The sequence below is a fragment of the Anneissia japonica genome, unplaced genomic scaffold (assembly GCF_011630105.1).
Source record: "Anneissia japonica isolate Jap-2015-1 unplaced genomic scaffold, ASM1163010v1 scaffold287602_len1038180_cov171, whole genome shotgun sequence".
Lineage (NCBI taxonomy): Eukaryota > Metazoa > Echinodermata > Crinoidea > Comatulida > Comatulidae > Anneissia > Anneissia japonica.
In genome coordinates this window covers 619,259-642,090 of record NW_022734061.1, presented here as the reverse complement: position 1 = coordinate 642,090, position 22,832 = coordinate 619,259, and the positions used below count along the sequence as shown (strand labels likewise).

Sequence of the window (22,832 nt, the reverse complement as noted above, 5' to 3'; positions counted from 1 at the left end):
ACCAAAACATTTTGAATAAAGCCAGAAACAAAGAGTATGCAATGTAACCATCTAATTTATTTTCAAATCCTCATTCTTCAAAGTGAAATTCTATATTTTGGAAATTTTGCATGAAATCTGTCAACGACGTTGATGCTTCACCTATCACGATGTATTCCAACCATCATGAGGCTATCTAAATGAGCATTTGTCATAACAGAACGCAAATTATTTTTAATTAGTCTCATTGAATTATTATTATTATTATTATTATTATTATTATTATTATTATTATTATTATTGTTATTATTATTATTATTATTATTATTATTGTTATTGTGGTTGTTGTTGTGATGAAAAGTTAACACATACGATATGGTGGCTAAACGAATATTACATGTAAATATTTTTTTTTATTTGTTTGTTCCCCGACAAAATTTATCGTCTTCCCCGACGAGGGGCTATGCTTCCCCGAGGGGGGGGGGCTATATCCCCAGCCCCCTCCCCCTCTGGCGCCACCTCTGTGTGGAGTTAACAGGGGAAGGTGCAATCTTGAACCCCACTGGCGCCATCACTGGCACCAATGCCCCTCTCTCATAGATTCCAAGGACAAATCCTTATTGCTAGGGGACCTGAGGTTTTCATCGACACTTTGTGCCTCCATTCCCCCAAGAGGATGCCCGGCCACTATGGCAGTGATTACTAACGGGGCGAGGTGATTGTGAAGGAGGGGGTGGTGATTCCTGTGAATTCACTCTCTTGCTGTTAGTAATAATAATAATAAATATAGAGTGATTACAAAAGGAAAAAAACAAAAACCAGCATATTAGTTTTAAAACTTGTTCGATGATTTGGATATCGTTTATTACTCACTTTGTCCTCAGCGGTGGCGACAGAAGGGTGTCAAAAAAGCCTCAGCTCTGTCGATGGTCCAGAATAAAAACAATAATCCCTGTATGTTGGAGTTTATGGGGAGAGTTTGTATGGCTGTGCTTTTAGACCACAATATTAGGGATTGGCAATCAATATCAATAAATAAATAATTTTTTGTTTTGTTTTTTGTTCAGACGACTTGGTCGTTCGTCGGCCTCCTCCACCCCCACCTCACCCCACACGGCTTGCTGGTGCCACCTCTGTATGTCGAAGAAATTCACAATATTTCCGCTAAAATCGTCAGCAAAATATAGGCCATACTTAATTTCCAATCACACCCGTGTGTTCTCCGACGAAATGGATCAGACTCTCTTGTTTTTTCGTCGTTGTGCCAGGTGGGAATCACATTATCTCTGTAGTCCCCTAGCCCCTAGCTAAAAAAAATGAGGAAATAGTACCTCTAGATGACCAGAAATTACATTTTTAGTAAAATTCATCATCACATCACCATTATATAATCTCAAAATGAAGCGCCAACAAATTTCTCATGATCTTTTATCAGGGATTTTCGGTAACCATAGAGATCTTATAATAGTGTTGATGTACTATAGAAAATAAAGCTTAAAAACATTGTTTTTGAGTATGTACGGTACTTTACATGCTTCAAAGCTGTGATTTCACAACCACCACCTCAGCCCCACCATAGTTGGGACTGAGGTTAGAACATTTGAGGAAACACAGTTAGGACCCCAGTGGACACCTTCGGGACCAAAAAAGTGTCCACTTAATAGGTGTGTCCCCTGAAAATATGGGTTTTTGGCATATTTTCTTACAATGATGACTTTAGAACAATTTGCAACAAAATCAGTGTTTGCCTCGCTGTAATGCACATTTCACTTGTCCTTGAGCAAGACACTTTATCTGCATTGCTGTATGAAGTTATGCCCTCCCAATTTCAAACCATCACTGCATGGGCTCTCTTCACCCAGCAGTAATGGGTACCTAGTGGGGTTGCCTACTCCTGCGATGTTTACCAGCAGCAACCCAATGACAAAGAAAAGGCGCTCTATAAATGATATAAATAATAAAATAATATGTATAGGTGTAATTTTGACCTACCTGACGTGGAAAATTACACACATGCTTCTCCTGACGCAAATCCAGTTATTGTCTATTATTCCATCACGACAATAGCAATTACTATCAATAAAATAATAATAATAAAATGTTCCCAATATTATTTAATGATGCAATATTAATTGCCAAATATTCCTTTTTTTAATTTAAAATATTGAGCTTTCTATTGGATGAAAGTAGCATGAAGAGTAGCGATCTAGAATAAATCGTGCATGTTATGGTTTGTGTAATCCTATATGAAAATACATGAAAAACGAAAGAAACGAAATCCCCATCATGGTTAATTGTCAAAATAGACAAGAATGGTTTATATGAAGTAACACATTCAGTAGGCGTACAGTACAGATGTTAACTCTAAGGATTCAGGGGAGAAAAATCTGGTTTATTGCTCAAAAGGTGATAAAATATGAATTTAAATGATTTTTTTAATTTGAGACTACTGTAACTGTTGTGATACAATGATAAAAAAAAAACATTGAGTGTCCCCTTAACAGGGGGTTTTGACCATTAGGCACACTCAGAAAGTGTCTCTGTCCCCTTAATTAGGGGTTGGCCGTAGTGTTAAAAGATTGCCCCTCGTTTCACGGAAAAGTGTCCCCTTAATAGGGGTGTCCCCGAAATAGGGGTGTCTCAAAGGAGGGGTTCTACTGTAATATCTCTAGATGGTCGGAATATGACACTTTTATATAGTAAAATTCATCATTATCACATCTTCATTATATAGTCAAAATGAAGCGCCAACAAATTTCTCATCTTCTTTTATTAGGGATCTACATAATATTCAGGACAACTTAGGCCTAACTAGGCCTATAGCTTAAGGCTTTAACTATACTATAATAATTGTGGTCAAAAAATCACAACTTACTTTTTCGACTTTAGCACAATTTTCTTAACTTTTTAATATTATTAATATTATTATCTGTTTTTAAAAATCGTCATGATCATCATCACCATTATTATTATTACTACTACTAGTAGTAGTAGTACTTTAATATTAAAACAAAAACTTATAGAGCTTGCAAAAGTATAAAAACCAAAATGAACCATACAATATCACATTTCTGTATCTAAAAAGACCTGGCCTGGGATTTATGAATTTAAGATTTTTAAAAATCGCGCTTAGGCCTATGTGTTATTATAGTAGGTTGCCTTGTATAATGTGTGCTGATGCATATTTACATAGTTTAGAAGTAGGCCTATTCATTTTGAGTGATCCCCGAAAGAATTTTATTGGCTAGCAACAAGCTTTAAAATGTTAACACTGTGTACAAAGGGGTGGGGGAGCCGCGGCTGCCAGGGCTCCCCCTGTATACGTCCCTGTTTCAACCCGATGGTAAAGCTTCAGCTCTTGACTCATCCTGTTTTTTAAAATAATATCCATGTCTTTCGGGGACGCCTCCCCACTTTATCACTCTTTGGGCTTAAAAAAATTCTTAGTAATTGGTAAACGAATTTTGGCAGCCATCGATTTAATTTATTGCACAATCTTTCATTATAGGCCTTGGCCTACTCAATAAGGTTAGCCTACTATTATAATTGAGGGAAAATTAATCTCTGGCTCCATGGGGAAAAATGGAGATCGAGAAGCTAATCCCGACGCTGCGGTGATGATAAAATAATAGGACGCTAGCTTGGGGAATGAGGTGATATAGGATGTGAATTTTAATATTCGGGTGTACAGTAATAATTATGCCCAGGAAATTTCTACAGGGGTGCCTTCCTACCCAACCACACCGTCACCTTAAGCTACGCCCATTAGAGATGCCGGTTCGCGTGCCACAGAGCGCTTTAGAGCACTGCACATAATAAATATAAATCTGTGGGACATATAGGAATATTGACATCGGTTAAACTTCAAAAGCAGAATTCAAAACGAAACTTCAGCATTCCAGTCATTTTAATAAGCTGCAGTGTTCTACACTCTCCCTTCATTTATTTGTCATAAACCGGTCACTAAAAGGGAATTCCCCTTTTCTTTCTCTTCGGAGAGCCGCGCTCGAGCGAGTATACCACTGGGAAGTAGAGTATACGGGAAGTCTCGTTGGAAGATGAGATTAGTTGTAGACAATTACATAAATCTAAAACTCGATAACAGCCACTCTTCTTGATGAATGATAGGAAGTAAACAAAATTATGAGATACATCCCTAGGTAAACAATATCCGGCCGCCAATGACCTACCTCATTTAATCTCAACAGAAATATCGGGCCGCCAATGAGATAGCTGTAATCAAACCTCTAATTGTCGCTCTTATAGCCTTGTCACTGATTTACTTCGCTGTACAGGAGCGCGCGGCGCACTATTTTTCTTGAGCCGTAACAAACAGCAACAAAACAAATCAGACCTTGACCTTTGACACTGCAAGTTCATTTTAACCTTTTTGTGTGCAACTATGATTATTTGTATTCAATGATATTTACATGTGAATAGTTAGAGAAAAAATTTGTATTTTTATTATATAGGGTCTATCCTGCTTAACTTCCTGCTTAAAATAAGAGGTTGACCTAATGACATCGAGAGGTCATTTGGCAATCAAATGTGTGATTTTGATTTCTTAAGTTTAATACTTATTATTATTTATGCAAAATGTTTAGAAAATTAATTATGAATGCCGAGCTATACTGTATAAACCTACTACAAATCCAACTTTGACCCTGACCATTGACACTACCAGGTCATCTGAACCTTTTTATGTGCAATTATGATTATTTGTAATAAATGTGATATTTACATATAAATATTTATAGTAAACACTTGTAATTTTCTACAATTATCCTGCTTAGCGTCCCAAATAAGTGGTTGACCTTTGACCTAATGTCATTTGTCATTTGGCAAATCAAATATGTGATTCGAATTCTTTGGGGTCATGTATATATTTGTACCCAATACATTTATATACTCAATACCGGTATGTAGTGGTTAAGGAGAAAATTAGCAGGGCAAATTTTTCAAATGGCGGCCATTTTGAATTTATGCAAATTAGGTAATTAATATTGGCCGATCAAGGTAGATTATGGATATGCTAATTGTTACAGGCAAAAGAACGTATTTCAGCAATAAAACAAACTTTTGCAATTTGTTTCACTCAATGCCTATTTTACATATAATTTTACCTGTCTAAAACGCTGGCGGTACCCTCAATTTGGCGGAACTGCCAACTCTTGCGTACACGTAAACACAAATTTGATGTTATCTTTACGATCGGCTGTCTAATCATAATCTACGTTACTACGAATAAGAAACCATCGCATGTAAACAGACGGATTGTAAACTGGTTGTCATGCCAACTGGATCGAAGTCCAGTTTCTGCAAGGTGATTTGTTTTGTGTTGTATTGAAGGTTCGTGTGAAAGGCTGATTAAAATTTTGTTGTGACTGAAAAAACACGTCTCATCTGCTGATTAATTTGTTATATCATGAAAACAATACGGTATTGTTTGCAACTTGTTGATGATCGGCTCGGCGTTGTGTACAATGCAAGTTCTAATCACACACTGGAAATTTGCAACATATAAAAAAGTCCCCATTCACCTTATTTTGCCAGCGATCTCCCCTTTAATCATCAATCCCCCTCCACTCTTAACATTCAAGCTCCCCCTCCCTGCATCATCCCTTCCCTCCCATCTCAATATTCTAGATTCACCATTCTGGACATAATTTGTTGATTTTACTGTATACAATTTTCATGACCTTATTTAGGCATGTCACGTGTTTTTTGTCAAATAAAATTTGACAGGGCTTTGGTGTAATTTGACTGAGCAGTTTTTAGTGGAGGGTATAGAGAGAAAGAATCAAATTAGTGCCACCACTTCGTACAGATGCAATAGTGGTAAGAACATGGACCATGGTAAGAGTAAGAATTCCATCGTGAATTTTATGCTGCTGTTAATGTTTCACTGCTGCTGCTTTTAACTGACTTTCGGCAAACTGGGTTGGGCACTGGATTCGGCAAACAGGGTTCGGCAAACTGGGTTTCGGCCAACTGGGATTCATTGTTTTTGAGTCGGCAAATTGGCACTCTGCAAACTGGGATTCGGCAAAGTGGTCTTGGCAATCTGGCATTCGGCAAATTGCATTTCGACCATCCGGCCTAAATCCTCACCGAAAGCTGTCGGCGGTAGAGTGTAACGATTGTATGGGATCCAAACACTGTATGTTATTATATTGAATTCATATTTAGCCCATCACAGTTGGTATTATATCTACGGTAATTAAACAATAACACAAAAAGACTGAAAAATACTTTTCTGTTTATATATCTATAGTCTGACTGGTTTATTTGATAGGAAATTCACAAACATGAACAATCAATTTCAGAGCTCTGTCCAGACCATCAAATTTCATTTAACAAAAACATGTGACATGCCTAAATATTGTCATGACATCACATCATGACCATATATAGGCACATCATGACTATATATGGCCATACAACAGTTGTTTGTCAAAGAAAATTTTATAATCTCGACAGAGCTCAACAAAGTACATCATAACAAGTGATTGTAATCAAAAATTTTCAGCTGCCAAATGCATCTTGAAGCTTAGCAAATAAACAGATTAATAACAGATTATGTAAACATAAATGGATTACTAGGGATTATGCAAAGTGATATACAAAGATGTATATTTTACTGGTTTTAACTAGTATTTGCCTATCGTTTTAAAGCTAACATTTTGGAGTGCGCCCTCAATATTAGTCACAAAAATACTGTGTGAACATCTAGTAACAACTGTAGCGTAGCTAAATATATATATACACTGCCCAAAAATGAAGGGATTAAGATAATCAAAATTTTTAATATCACTATCAAAATTGATAAAACATTTTAATACAGCAATTCACTCAAATCCGGCTGGAAAAGATGTATTTTCCAACATGCTACCCGAGACATGAGGATGAAGAACATACGCATTAAAAAGTTCAGCTGAAGATAACGTATTTGATTTTCAATCCTAATCATTGATTATTTATGGCAGAGTTCATATCGATGGCTCATTTTTTGTTAAGAAAGTAGATCGCTATTCAATCATTGATTATATGATTAACTATGTTCTATTTAACAGCATTATAAACCAAGGTATGGATACCACACACCCAACTGATGTACGACAGGCATTTTAAACAATGCCTCATTCGGAAGTGAACAATGTGACAATGTTGGTCCCTCATTACAATTACAAAAAACTAGGACCGTAGCTCCTCAGGCATAAGCCCACCCTCTACTTTACGCCCAACCATACATACCAGCCTTTCCTCGAGCAAAGGCCCAGGCCATACAAATATTCTCAAAAAATAATATAAAATATTGGCACCGAATAGGCGAAGTGCTGAATAATCGTCATTTGATTAAAAAGGGGATTCCTCGGGTACAAGCCCACACCAAATATTGGCCCAATTATGTGTTCAAGGCAGATGGGCGTATACCAAAGGAACTACAGTATTATTTAATGGCAGTCGGAATAAAAACATCTACTGGTTATGCATAAGGCTTCAATTCAACAAGTGTGTAGGCGCAAGTATGTATGTGTTGTGTGTGGATACAATTGTAAAAGCTTTGGTCTGAATTTCAAGTGTTAGGCATATTTCCCCACTAATAATACATATATCACCTATATAGGCCTACATGTCCCACACCTAAACACACATGAATTGCATGGTTGGATCCAGATTGTAATTTGCTGGGGTCGGAACCTGCCTGTCAAGGTCCTATTTTTCCGAGGCAGAGGCCGGGGGTGTTCCCAAAGCTAATGTGGGTTGAAAGCACCAACACCTCTTCAAAGTGGCAGAGTTTTAGCAATTTTGAAATCTTTTACACCTGATTTTTGGCTGTTGACAAGGGACGTATTAAAGCTCCCCTTTCCCTACCCCCAGTGTCCACCACTCCTCTGGATCGAATGATACTAAGGGGAGGAGAAATTTTGTTTATATATTTGCCATTTTACCTTCAAAATCTATCCCACAAAAAAGATCGGAATTTTCTGTAATTTAATTATGTAGATCCTCGCATAGTAAATAAAATGATAAATTTGTATTCACTTATATTCTACTGGATTTATGATAAATTAAGATCAAATTACTTGTACTTAAACCTAAAAGTGTCCCCATCCCAGTTTTTTTTTTATTTGTATATTTATCACACTGTTGGTTTTGCATTGTTATATATATAAGTATAAACATTATATGCTGGACATAATACCACACAATATATGAACTAGAAAATTAATTGCATTGCGTTTTCTCCACTATCACACAAAACAGACCAAACATGCCTGTTCCCTATCACCACAAAAACGCAAAAGCCACACACGGCTGGTTTTTGAGTTTATATTCAGTGGTGGCACCAGCGGCCGTCAGACAGGTCATGACCCCCGTCGTCCAACACAACGGGGTCGTCGGAACAAAAATAATAATTTTCCTATCAAAATAACATTATGATGGCCAATCACTAATATTGTGGTTTAAAAGCATAATTTGGGCCTCACTAAGCCATAAACTCACCCTGTGAAACCCTACCAGGGATTTTTTTATTCCGGGACCCTGACCGAGGCTCTAGTCAGCGTCTCGGTTCGGACCCCTAACGGCATATTTCTGGAACTACCACTGTTTATATTGATGGAACCGGTGAAGCAGAACAAGTTTAAGTTTACATAGTCAATGTAGAAATAATTCAGAAGCCCTCACAAGAAGTAGATGGCCAGAAATAGAATGTCGCATGAAAACTGAAAGGATTTTTTTTTGGTGCAGTTAATATAGCAACGAAAATGGTATTCGGAGGGTCTTAATTTTAATTCAGAAAACAAATATACTTTATTAAATGTCATTTTTTCACTCAATTCAAAAATTTGCTTTGCATTAATAAACAGAAAATTCAATAATAAAGATTAATTTAATGGATGAATAATAGATTAGTCTTTTTAATGTTTTTGTTTTAAAATCTGTGATTGTTTTGTCAATATTTTGAGGGAAAAAAACAACTAAATTAGACAAAAAAATTAAGTTTACATTTTTAAAATAAAAAATTAATTATATTTATACTATATAAATTAAATAAAATTTTAGCATAAACTTGTAGCCATAGTCCTTTCAGGTTCGCAACATCAAATTCTGGAACTACTTCGTGAATAACAAGATCTAGAACATTACGTTTAAGTTGTACACATTTAAATAGCCTTTACCTAATCTAGCGTATGGGTAATTGTTACATAACTAACACACAATAAATACCTACTTAATTACTATGAGAAGAAGTAACGACACCGCCGGCTAGCATATATAATGCTGTCCATAACTTGCTTATTACTTCTCTCATTCTCTCTCTCTCTCTATACTTACATTATATACAAGAGCATCAGATGCCTCAGAATAAACACAAAATTATTAAAGCACCTACCGCTTCATTTTTTTTCTTTTTTCGTCACACTTAAAAAATAGAAATAAATAAAAATTACCCAAAAATGGATATGTATAAAGTATTTTTTAGTCTTTATCGTGGATATATAATTTTGCAAATTATGCAAATAAATATCGATCGACACAAAGTCAAAAAATGAGTTGAACATAAACATACTTATTTTGTTTCATAAGTAAATGGAACCTGCGATCTTTTTTTAATAATTCAAATATAATTTTGTCTAGTTGTCAATTTATTTCCAACCGCAATAGGTTCAGCGATTTTACGAACTGTGCGGCAGTTTCCTGGCCTGTGTGACTTGCCTTCAATCGGTTCCCCGTGGGATTTTTCAAATGGTATGAATCACCGATTTGCTAATGGCAAGGAAATGCAATGCTTCCTAACGGAACATCATGACTAGCACCCAAATCCAATTTCCTCTGTTTTTGGCAGACTGCCAAACGTAACCAACCAGCCTTGGCCAGCTATTAAGCATTCTTCATAGTCGCAATGGTTAATTGCACGGTTGCTTTGCACAACATCTGGGGCGTGCATAATTTTCACCCCCTTGAGTATAATGGAATAACCTAAGACAGTTGGAAAAACCCTCAAACATTTTTTTGCAAATTCTATCATATTGATTAGCATAATCATTTAACGTTTCTATATCATTTGAATGGCAAACTAAACCTTATTTGGAATATTAATGTAAGACCATTCCATTCATACATAGGGAGAATTTCATAAATTATTATTTTCATATTTTAGGGGAATAGATGTTACCTTAAAAACTCTAACTTAAGATTCAAATTTACTATATACTGTATATTTATTCTGAATAATCTTTATTTTTTATTATCAAAACATTAAATTTCGACCAAATTTTTCCTCGAAAATTTTAGCTCGCATCTCAATTCCTATAAATAGTATTATATAAATGCAAACTTTTGTAGCGTCCATCTAGAATTTTGTCTTGATAATACTAAATATATATCTTGGTGTAATTTTTTATATAATATAATTCACTTACACTTTCAAAACAACAATGTACAGATAGTTTTTGACAGACTGATTTAGAATCAAATGAGTTTTACAAACACCACAAGTAACAAAATTTTAAATCGATAAACCAAAAAAAGGGGTTTAAGCTCTGTCCCAACTATCATTGATATTTATGTGAAAATATTGTGAAATTCCCATATATGGCAATGATGACATCATCATTGCCATAGTCATCATTGCCATATATGACATCATCATTCCCATATATGGCAATATGGTTGTCATAACACACCAATATCATATGGATATAATGTTATATCATACCCATATATGGACATATCATATCAAGACCATATATGGGCATGATGTCATATCACAACCATATTGGCCTATGTGTAAAATGATGTCATATCACAACCATATATGGACATAATGCCACACCATGCCCATACACTGTATATGGGTAAATCACAGGTATTTTTCACAAAAATTTGATAGTGTGAAGACAGCTTTAGACCCTTGAACAAAGGCAGTCATTAAAAATATTTTTGGAGATCAAATTCCATGAAATGACGTTAACTGTTGGACTATTGCAAAAACCCTGGTGACCAACAGAAACACATGGATACTTTAAATATGTACATATGAAACACAAATATTGGTTAGATTTCCAAGGCAGGTCATTAAATCGATAATTCCAGTGTAATTATCTCATTTTTAATTCTGACTCTTGGCATCCAACACGGAGGAACAGTTTTTGAACGGCGTCTCACGATACATAAATTCCCGGACGAGAGTATTGAAATGTTTGGTATGGTGCAGGTACAGGTTCAATAACTTCCACTTTGACATTTGACCCCGCATTGCTTGAGTACAAATGTTCTTCTTGTTCACTCTCCGTTTCGCTTTCGCTTCCCTGCTGCTGGTCCGGCGTCGGTGTTTGTATTGGCGTGTTTCCGGGCGTACCCTGATCGCCCTCTAAATGGCGGATGGCTTTCACTATTGTGTCAAGGTTTTGTTGGGATGTCGTCGACATTGGGGCCGACATGACTGGTAGACCCATGGGCACTTGCTGTAAAATTGAAAGCTCAGAATTTTGGTAAGTACCCCTGGAGTGTACCTAAACAAAATAAAATAATTCCAAATTAATATTCCAAACATAATATCAAGAAAATATATATTACAGTGACATTTCCCAATTATAAATCTCGATTTTACGAACCCAATTTGCGACGATGACATCATTAAGAACGATCGTTTTTAACTACAAAAATACTTAAAACTGTATTTTAAAGTCTTCAAAAATAATATAAAAATTTATATTAGCTAAGAAAGAAAACACTTAAACCTTAAAAGTGACATCATTTTTAGCTGAGATATATTACTTTTGAGCTGTGCATGCTTGTTCAGGCATACTGTACAGTAAATCTCACTTTTTGTTCATTGAGGGCACTATGCACATAAATTTGCTATTTTTATGAAGAGAATAATATTAATAACAACCGTTTTGGCCATTATATGGTCATTAGGAAATCACTTCAAATAAATACTTCACAATGAGCACAGGTTATTTTGGCTTCTGCAAAGTATTATTTTGTTAAAACAGTAAAATCCAAGTCATTTTTCGTGACAAATTTTTGCTCCTATGGCAAGGCTTAGGCCTACCTAGCCCTGTACTTTGTAGCATAGGCCTAGACCTACCCTCACCACACTGAGATGCTATGAAAATTCGAACTCTCTGAATTATGAATTTCCTCAATTACCAACTCTGTTTGGACGAAGGGGTACATAATTGGGTGATAATACTGTATTATAATTTTTAGATCCAAAAAAAAACCAAAAAAACTCCAATCTTTTAGAAGTCACTATAGTAAATGTTTATGAATAAGCTATAACTCATTTAATCCAAAGTTCAGAAAATCAATGTACCTGTTTTGTCAATTCTTTTAGTTTTTCAGGGTAGAGTTGTGATTCAAGTCCTCTATTTTGATCTTCAAGTAAAAGTCGAAATCTTCGTTCACGGTCCAATTGGCAACGCAATTCCAACATTTCTCTTCGCAAATCGTCAATCTACGAGGAGAAAAGAGATGACACGATCTTAAACTCGGACAAAAGATGACAATTGTTTTTGAGAACTAACTAGTTGAGATTATCAAATTAATTGTATGCCCATATTTAGTCATGATGACACTATATATGGTGATGATGTGATGTCATCATTGCCATATTTTATGTCGCATAAAATATCAGTCTTGACAGTGCGTTACTTAGTGTTTATCGTTTGAAAGTTGACTTTTCAGAGTGAAAAAAAACTAAAGTATCGTAGCTTACGGTGGCGGATGCATCTTCAGATTCTGGACTACCAATTCCTTCATCCGTCATACTGTCGTAGCGTTTTCGTTTCTTGGGCGATGGAGAATCTATTTCTCCACGCTCATAACGTGCTACCAGTCGCTTCAGTTGTATGTTTTCTCGCAGTATTTGCGTCTTCTCTTGCTCCATACGTGTAATATGTTCCGCTGTTTGTTGAAGAATCGCTGCCTATGGGTGAAAAATAAACATTCAAAATAATCAAAATATTGATCACAACAAATGAAAGATGTCATTACATAAATTGTACGAAGTTGTATAAAAATTAATGAAAGATACAATAAACAAATAAAAATTATATTTACACATAAATTTTGCAATATTTCAATACCTAAACAGGAAATGATGAAAGTTCACTTCATAATCAAAATATCAACAAATAAAAAAAGTTAACAGTAACACAAATTGTGAAGAATAGATAAAAATTTATATAATAACCAACATCAAATAATATTGTTATAGAAATAATGATATTGTTAATAGTTACAAAAATTATGCAATAATTAATAATAAAAAAAATATTCACTTAATTGACAATAAAAATATTAATACCAAAAAAGATGATCATGTGCAAAAAAAAAATTGGGTACTGTAAGTTCTTTTTTACAGCATTTGTTTAAAAAGAGAATACCTCAACTTCCAAACCATTTCCAGCAAACTCCATTGCTCTCCAAAAAAATTACCCATCCACTGACAACATAATTTGATTATAAAATGAGTGAATTGCAACACATTGTTTTGTATTACAGTAATACCCAGTATGGGTTATGGACAAACATATAGTAAACATTAAGATATATTCAGTGTGTTTAAATGTCACCATCGTATCTCTTTTTTTACTCTGATACTATCTTATTTGTTTACAGCCGTGAGAACTTTGATCAGCAAGTGCTGCGAATGTTATTTACGCACAATGGATTATGCTAATGAATTGAGAGAAGAAAAAAAAAAGCTTGAAAGAAAAAAAAAAAACTCTAAAGCAACTGTAAACAGACAGTGATCAATAACCGTAGCACATTATAATTCCTGTCTGCTTGGTATGCTGGTTGGAGCATTTTCAAGTTTGCAGATAATATTTACGGTTGTTTAATTTTGCGGATTTCTTCTGGCATTGACAGCAAGTGTTGCATACCTACTGTATTATTACACAATCAGATGGGATTACATAACCTGTGGGGCCTTTGAGAGAATTTCAAGTGTAGGATGGAAGGTTTGCCAAATAAAATTAATTGCTAGTTTTATGTCCGGGATTTTAAATTATTTTTTGGCAAGGGTATACTATTTGCTATTAACTATCCTACTGTATATTCTGATGGTAAACAGGCCGAGATAACCAATAAAAATTGTTTGATTAACCTTTGCAATACTTACAGTACATTTGCCATTTATGTTTCTACCTCAACTTTAGGCAATAACGATCTTTCAAATTTTCATTATTTTTATTTTCCATAGGAAATTAGCATATTTTTTCATGAGGCTCCAATATTTTGATACAGGTGGGACATGAAACTAACAATATTATTTGACCTAAGACTAATTTTGCTGATTTTTTCTGGTAGTGACAGCATTGCATACACTGTATCATTACACAATTAGCCAGGATTACATAACCCATGGTGGCTTTGATTATTTCAAGTGCAAGGATAATACTAAAGCTATAAATATCATTCAATACAATAGCTCATTTGTTAGGCCTTTCAAGGTCTTTACTGTAATTATGGTAAAAAAAGGTCTCCCAAGGTTTATACAATACTTGATATCTACCATAATTATTATACAATATTACTCATCACTTTTGCCAACAATAAACACTTTTAAAAATTGTTTTAAATAATAAAAACAAAGATCGAACAGTTTCCTAAAAAAAACAATAATTTTGTTTATAAACTATTTGATATTATGGATCATTATCAACAAAGATTAATTGATTTCATAATTAATAAGATTAATTTCCATGGCAACATAGCAAATGTATTTCTAGAAAGGCGAGACTTCTTTTATTCCTTGTTTCCCATTCTTATTTTTTTAAAGATTATCAGAGGAATTAAAAGATATATGAAAGATATACTTTTATTTTTTTCTGAAATGTCCACTTTTACTGAAATAAAATTGTAAATTATGATTTATGAGTGACTGAAGACATATTCACTACCACAAAACAGTCTAGGCAATACAAGTCTGCTTTGTTAGGAATGTATATAGTATTTTCTATACAGTATATTAGCTGTCCTGTTCTTACAGTAGTTGAACCGGGAATCACAATGTTTTGCACTTTAGTACATGATGTGTAAACTCATAAAAATGCATCATGTAAAGCAGGCCAGTAAAACTGGTCTAGAGTAAAAATTAAATCTGGGCTAGTAATTTTTTTTAGTCCAAATAGACCTGTGTCTTACTGTAGCCAGAACAATGTAATTTTTTACAGCCCTGGTATAAATCATGTTTCATATGATAGCTTCATTCTGACTTTTGACTGTACATGTAATATAGTAGGTAATTCACAGGCTATCAATGTGTTATCTGTGTTAACCATTCATCCTCTCTTCCTGTATGAGGCTTGATTAATAGCGTATAGCACTGATCCAAGCAAGAACTACCCCAAACTATAGATTAAAAAAATTATGCATTTACAAATGGGCCAGTGGACTGATCTTTGAGATTTTGTGCCCATTTTGTGACATAGACACTGCATCAACAAATTTCCCAGATGATTTTAGTAAACGATGAGCCTGGACCGATGCCAGCACCATCGACAGTGTCTGGCATTATTGCTGCGTTGGCAGCTTGTCAAAATTGGCACCGGTCTTGGGATAATCATATGATTATGACTGTCGTACAGTACCTGCGTTTTTTTTATTCTTTCCCCGCTTCATTGTGTTTATATCAGCTGCAGTCACATGCTCGCTGTCATGTGACCGAGCGATAGCGCAGTAATAAAACACTGTGGACTTAATATTGAATGCAAGGGTGGGATCCAGGGAGTGGAGCTTTTCTTAGAAATGGATCACATCTTAATGCAAAAAAATTGCTCAGATTTGATTACCTACATTCCAAAGTAGAATGATATATTGGAGTAGAGACTCTATAGTCTGGCGGTTACAGAATGTCACCAAACTTTTAATACAGGGTTTTGGGATCGAATCCTGTGTATTCTAAAATACAAAATATGATTGTTTTCTCCAATTCCTAGGCCCAATAATGAGGCTTACAATAGCTTAATTGCAGCATCATACTGTACAGTAATAGGTTAACCTACTGTAGTCTAACTTACTGGATGTAATTTCTTATAATACTCTTCAGAACAGCGCCACCAGAGGGCTTGATGACAGTAGTACTGTACTGAATTGTACTTCACGAGTTAATTTGCAGATTGAAAAAAAAAAAGACAAAAATATCGGACTCAAAACTAAATCATTAGACGAAACACTTAAAAATAGCATCACAATCCAAAACTAACTGATTCTAAAATTAACAATAATCCGAATTAGATATCGGAATATGAGATTAAATCATATGATCGTATTTTGTACCTGGAGTACAGAGGCTAATTTCTAGTAAATCTGTGTGGTTGATAACCTGCGCCATACTGTAGTACACACATCCCATTGTTAGTTACGCAGTGTCAGAATTCTAAAAACATGGGTTTTTCCCACAAGGAAATGGACGTTGTTCCAACATTGGAATTTGATTAAAGTATTTGATTGATTTTTGAGCTAATAATAAATTCAGTGCTGCTTGACAAACTTGGATTGAAAAATAACCATAATACAATCAAGCTACAGTAGTTTTTACAACAGTCATTTTTGTGTTGTTGAACTCGTAAAAAGAGAAAGCGGCCTTTTTAGCTGCATGGAAGCAGTGACTTGGTAATTACTTATAGAGGGACAATTTTGTGGTTATAGTAGCAGGGAATCTTGGTGGTTAAGGAGTATATTTATGTGATTAGGAAGGAAATGATAGTGAAAGGAGTGATAACTTCAGTGGCTAAAGATAACAATTTGATTTAAAGAGGAATTAAAGGAATTAAAAGGGGCGAATTGGTGGTTAGATTAACAACTCGGTGGATTGTACAGTACTTGTTTTGTAGGGTCACAAATGATTAGTACAAATGTTACTGCAAATTTCTGCTATCAATAAAGAGGTTTATTCTGGGATACAGAAAAACAAATCCCAAGTATTTTTCTCATGATCAAAGATAATTCCACTCCTCTAAAACCCCAAAGAAAAAAAAACTTTATACAGTACAATATGTGACACTTGGTATATATTCAGACACACACTAACTACTAAATCCTTTCCAAGCCACTGGGGCTAATAGGGCTGGAGCTTATCCCCAGTTTCTGTAGTGTGAAGCAGATGAGAGTTGTACTCCCCCTGGACCAGACACTAGTCCGTCGCAGGTTATTCCCCAGCAGTTTGCTGGTACCCATTGATACAGCTGGGTGGACTGAAGCAATGTAGCTAAAGTGCCTTGCCCAAGGACACAAGCGAATCGGCACAGCGGAGTCTCGAACCCAGACCTTACGATTGAAAGCCAAAACCTCAAACGCTGTGCCAAACTGCATTCAGCCACACAATAGAACATCAATTGTTGAATGCGATTTAGAAACTAAATTACTGTTATTAGTGAACAAAAAATTTAGTACAAACTAACTTTGCTGAGCTTTTCTCCATCGCTGTGCGGTATAAGTGTCTTCAACGACTGGAATCCAGCATTTATACTTTGCATCCGCCGTCTCTCGTTACTATTAGCAATCTCTCGTCGTACCCTCTTATCGGAGTCCTTGTGAACTGGACTGCTGTTGGGAAAAATTGAAAAACAAAATGGTAATATATTTTGCAATGTTGTGGCCAATAAACGATGCGACACATGTTGTTGTACATTTAATGGCAGGTGTACAGTGAATTGCTATGATAGTTAGGAAGGGGGGGTGGGGACCAAGGCTGGCTTGTTGAGGGAAGACAAAAAGGGTGGCACTGACTTTTTATTATGAAGTGTTTGATACTAGGCCTGTAGGCCTACTAACTTGCCTTAGCGCAACTACCCAAAAGAATTACTTGCATGACTATAATTCGATATCGGTCAAAGGTTATTTATTTTTGCATTCGGAGCTTTTTCTAATAAATTACAAAGATTCTAATCCGAAAATTCATCAGCAACTTTGGGCACCATTTCCACAGCGAAAAATAACAAAATGGCTGCTTTATAATATAAGGACTGCGGAAACACGGCCTTAGCGATCGCCGAGGTTTTAATCAATAAGCAGGAAAATTTTAGTCTCGCTTCCATCATTTTTATTACATTTGTTGACTGAATCACTAATTAACTTCAGTCTGCAATTAAGCAGAAAGTTGTCCATATGGTAGAATAACTAGTCCATCTGTTGTACTTATGATCAGTTCTATCTAATTCTCTAACATTCTGAAATACAGCTAAACTTTTGTGGAAAAAAATGGTAAAAAAAAAAAATACCGCACAAAAATTAGCTTCTAAAGTAATAAGTGACTCAATTGTTGGAACACTATTTAATCGAATCATGTTCAAATGATGAATCATTTTCCAACTGACAGACAGTTTATATGTCAAGAAGATAAATTTATAGTCAAATAATTCAAATTAAACCCCAAATAAAAAAAAATAAATGAACTAAATTACTGTATCCTACTGTTGTCACATGGGAAATTGTATCATATGACATGATTGTGTTAATAAATAAAATCACAATATTCACATCACAAACATGGACAACAGTTTCATACTATCAATTTCTATTCTATTTACACTTTGTTAATTGATCTTATGATAAACATTAACATGAAAAGAAGAAGCTTGGGTGTCCTGGGCCTGAATGGTATCTGGTATCCAATGAACACACTGGTTTTTATTGCAAATCAATTCCCTGTCTGCTAGGCTACTAAACAGCTGGTGTGTTGACTTAGCCAATGAAAACACAACCCTGTTTTATTGACCTCAACACCAGATATGAAGTTTAGTAGGAAACTGGGTACAGTATATAATACATTCTTTGGTATCATCACATGATGAGATACTGCGGAGTTCACGGTGTGGTCATCGACTGGTAGTGTCCAATACCAGCTGTTGAGGCCCAGGGTTCAATGCATAACAATTGAAATGAAATCAATTAACCAGGAGTTGAAATGCAGTTCAAACAATTACGCAAATTATTATCTGGACGAATCATACAAATATTAAATAACAATAATATTTTATTATATATATGTTGAAGCTTGCGGTACACCACGTAAGTAGTTCTGAAAAGAACTGTTGTTGTTGAGAAAGCCTCGACGTTTCGATTGAGATGCTTCCATCGTCTTCAGGAGAATAATATCTGCAGATACTCCAAACAGGGGAATACTTATATGTTTGGGTAGAGAGGCTGGATGGTGGTAAACTGACCAATGGGTGAAAGGCTAAAATACAACCTGGATGGTGATTGGATGGATAAACTGACCAATGAGAAGACTGCTAGTGAGAGGCTAAAACAAAAGCCATCGTTCACAAAAACAAAACAAAACGGTGGGAACGCCCAAACAAAGGAATGGTTCCAGGGCGGGAAAGTGGGTGGGAACGACCAAAAGCAAAGGCATAGTTCCAGAAGGCGGGAAATGGTGGGGCTTCGCTAGGTCCGATTAAACATGGACAGCCAAATATTGCTAATGACAAATCCGTCTTGATGTACAGTATTGTGTTTGTGAATTTCGGTGGCTTCTCTAGTCCTTCTGGAGTGCCAAGATGGTACAGTAGCTATTAAAGTAGTTCGGCTTTGTCCCAATGTACACGGTGTTGTTGACTGTGGGAATGCATGACTATAGAAGATTTTTCTTGTTCCCCTCTCCTGGCATGGCCTTGGTGTTCCTTGAGCCTAGTGCGGAGATCTCGTCCTGTTTCACCAATGTAAACCTTCCCACATTCGTACGGGATCCGATAAACTCCTGGTTGGCTTTGTGCTGGTGGTTTGTCCTTGTGTGTTTGTAGGGTTTGAGACCTGAAATGGTTGCATTCTTGCTGAAAGTATATGAAGCTGCCATAAATTGTGCTGTGTTTATATTCTGACATCTATTTTGGTCAATATTGCATGATTCGCAATGTAACGTTTGTTATAGGCAGGACAACATAAGGACATTCAGAAACATTACGTATGTCACAAATTCAAAGTGAAACCTACGCTGAGTCATTGTACCATGCAGACCTTCAAACGGAAACATGTTATCTTTTATCTTGCTCAACCAAAAAAAAACACCATCTTTTTTGCTCCTCATCAATTTCATGGTAAAAGGAAAACTGTTCACAGACTCCAGTAGGTGGGCTAGACTGTTTACATTCTCTAACTTGGGAAAAATTCCTGTCTGTCTCCCGAATTGCTGTGAACCAATAAAAAAAAGACCGTCAAGCTACCCAGGCAAGTTCTTGATCTATTCTGGCTTCCATCCAACCAAGAACCAGAACTTCAGTCTTGCAGTGGATAAGGGGTTAAAATACAAGGTCAATTGAGGTATAAAAACCAGCTTAAATTATTAGACACAAGATATGAAACACAAGACACTAAACCTTTTATATATTGATTTAATAAACGTTATAGATTCCAGGCCCGTATCCATGAGGGTTTTATGGTTGGGGAGAACCCCCTTTTTTCTGGCGAACCAAACACCCCACCCCCCTTCCAAATTTCCCGAACAAGTCCTCCAACCCAGTCTCGGATGTTACATATCTGCTTTTATAGTATTATTTAGACCCATAAAGCAAAAAAATAATCTGGCTTTGGGAGTTTCGCCGACCACACCAGCTCTTCGACCCTGGACCCGACGCCTAGAGGACCCCCCCCCCCCCTTGGAAGAACCTGGCTACAGGCCTGGATTTACAATGAACTTTATAACAAACTTTAAGGATATTAATATACATTGGAGGTACCTGGATGTAGTCCATACCTAATGTGGTCTGGCCTTCCCTTGGATTACTGTAATGAGGCCATGATAAAGCAGATTTTGAACTTGTGCTACGAAGGTCAACCAGGACTAAAGTTCTCTTTGCTTGAGGCATAGAATGGTGGGAACTGGTATTTTAAGCACTTCAAAAATGTGTCTAAAATGTTTGGATTCTTTCACTTTTAAAATTAGGGGTGGCCAATTATTTTTTAACCATGACAAATTCTAAATATGGAAAGCATTACAAATTCATTTTATTTTAATTTTTTAAAGTCAAGGTAGATATGAATACAAACACATTTCTAGTCCAGTGGTGTCTTGGAGATTGGGGGTTCTGATGGAGAGGGGTGGGGGATGAATAAACACTAAATGGGCACTACTGTATACAGTAGTTAGTAACTGGTATAGAGAGGTAATAAATAGGGGATATTTTTTTTTTACTTGAGTCATAAGTGGGAGTGAAGATCGAGCTTACACAATTGCACCCTCTTGCCAGACTAAAATAAGGCCTGTGCGGGGATATACCCTCCACGCAAAAATTAGGCCTAGAAACACATACACACGTTTCAGAAAATAAGGACTAATTTCCGCACATTTTACCGAAAATTAGGCCTTGACTATAAGTCTCTTAATATTAAACCAATGCAATTGTATGCAGTATTTTGATTTTCCACACAAATTTGAGCTAGTTTTTTTAATGTATCAGCAGTGCAATTAAAACACTTTATTACACTGGTTCTTAGGCATACGGCAGATCTAGACACCCAATGATATTCATTATTATTTTTGTAGGATGATCTTGGAAAAAGAGATCAGCGAGCTTCCTATCCTGGTACACACTGTAAGTCCATGATTATATCAGGCTAAAAAATAATATAAAAAAAAGTTAACCAGATGAAAAGAATACCATACACCTCATTTCAATTTAAAAGGAAAATGACTCCCACAAACAAAAAAGTCACCCAAAAATAAAACCCTACAAAAATGCATGGAATGCTGTCTAATCTATACATTGTGTACAAAATAATGAAGTAGATAAAAAGAAAGTTAAAAGAATTCCGGTGTCCTATTGTCAACTTCAATGCTTTGGAAAGTTTCCGTTTCTCAATTTCAAAGCGATTCTAACAATTGTCTGCTATACAGTACAATGTCTGTCTAGTTGGAACCAGTTTAACAAACTTTAAATCCTGCTACATACTGGACTACTTTTTATAATTCAAATTACGGTTTACATACAGAGCATCTTTTTGTATCTAATGTCATTTTCACTTCCTTGTTTGACAGAGCTTTTTTTAGAATCGACAGTTTGGTTTTGTGAGAAAGTTCATTAAGTCTGAACACTGGATGGAAAACAAAACTATCTACTATAGCAACAGCTATTACAGGCGTGGATCCAGTGGGGAGGGGGGGAGGCACGTTCCCCCGTTTTACTACTCAATTTCAAAATTTCAGTGCACATCAATGTTTAATGTATTGAAATACTATGATCGCTACTCACTTATCAGTATCTAATCTAAAAGTGTTGTGCCACCAATTGAAAAATTCTGGATATGCCACAACAAATTAAAAAAAAAATTTTGATTTTCAGGGCCCTATGCCTCACAAGCCCGTAGCCAGGGGGTTTGAAAGAACCTCCTTCCAGAAATGCCCTTTTAAATTATTACTAAAAGGTACGATTTGCTTGAATTTTTTGAAATTTAACTACAAATATTTTTAATTTGGCTTTTTTTTTTTATTGCCACTGAGGTGTTATTAACCATGGTGGGGTGGAGGTGGGTGTAGACTCATAGTGCCCTTTTGTGAAAAATTATAACCCCCCTTTAAAAATCCTGCCAATGGTCTTGTCTCAGGATGGAACTACCCGGACTGGTAACTGTTTGTACTTGAATTTCTATAATTTCAAGATTTTTGTTGCTGAAAATTCCATCGATGAGGATTGTTCTTCATAATAAAAATTCAAAAAATTATGAAATAAATATAAAGCAAAATAATTAATATATAAATAAAGCACATACTTTATAAAACAGTATATACATTGGTTGATAGGAAATTGACAAAATAATTTTTACTATTTTATTATTTACTGTATCATTTTTCTTGTATAAAAAATTTAAATTATAAATCATTACAATTACTG

At 35.5% G+C, this 22,832-nt stretch overlaps 1 protein-coding gene across 3 annotated transcripts in view; it reads right to left on the bottom strand.

Moving 5' to 3' along the window:
- Positions 1–6,244: 6,244 nt before the first annotated feature.
- Positions 6,245–22,832, bottom strand: part of LOC117116288 (transcription factor AP-4-like) — a 21,323-nt gene continuing 4,735 nt past the window's right edge. The window contains exons 1-5 of one of the 3 annotated variants that reach the window (XM_033260300.1): positions 18,534–19,084; positions 17,406–17,547; positions 12,713–12,922; positions 12,311–12,451; positions 6,245–11,501 (exon numbers count right to left, since the gene is read on the bottom strand). In XM_033260300.1, coding sequence (XP_033116191.1) covers positions 11,151–11,501; positions 12,311–12,451; positions 12,713–12,922; positions 17,406–17,547; positions 18,534–18,568 — 879 coding nt within the window. In that variant the 5' untranslated portion in view covers positions 18,569–19,084 and the 3' untranslated portion in view covers positions 6,245–11,150. Of the gene's footprint in view, positions 11,502–12,310; positions 12,452–12,712; positions 12,923–17,405; positions 17,551–18,533; positions 19,085–22,832 lie in introns of those variants that run through there. The other 2 variants (XM_033260298.1, XM_033260299.1) reach the window with 2 other exon arrangements.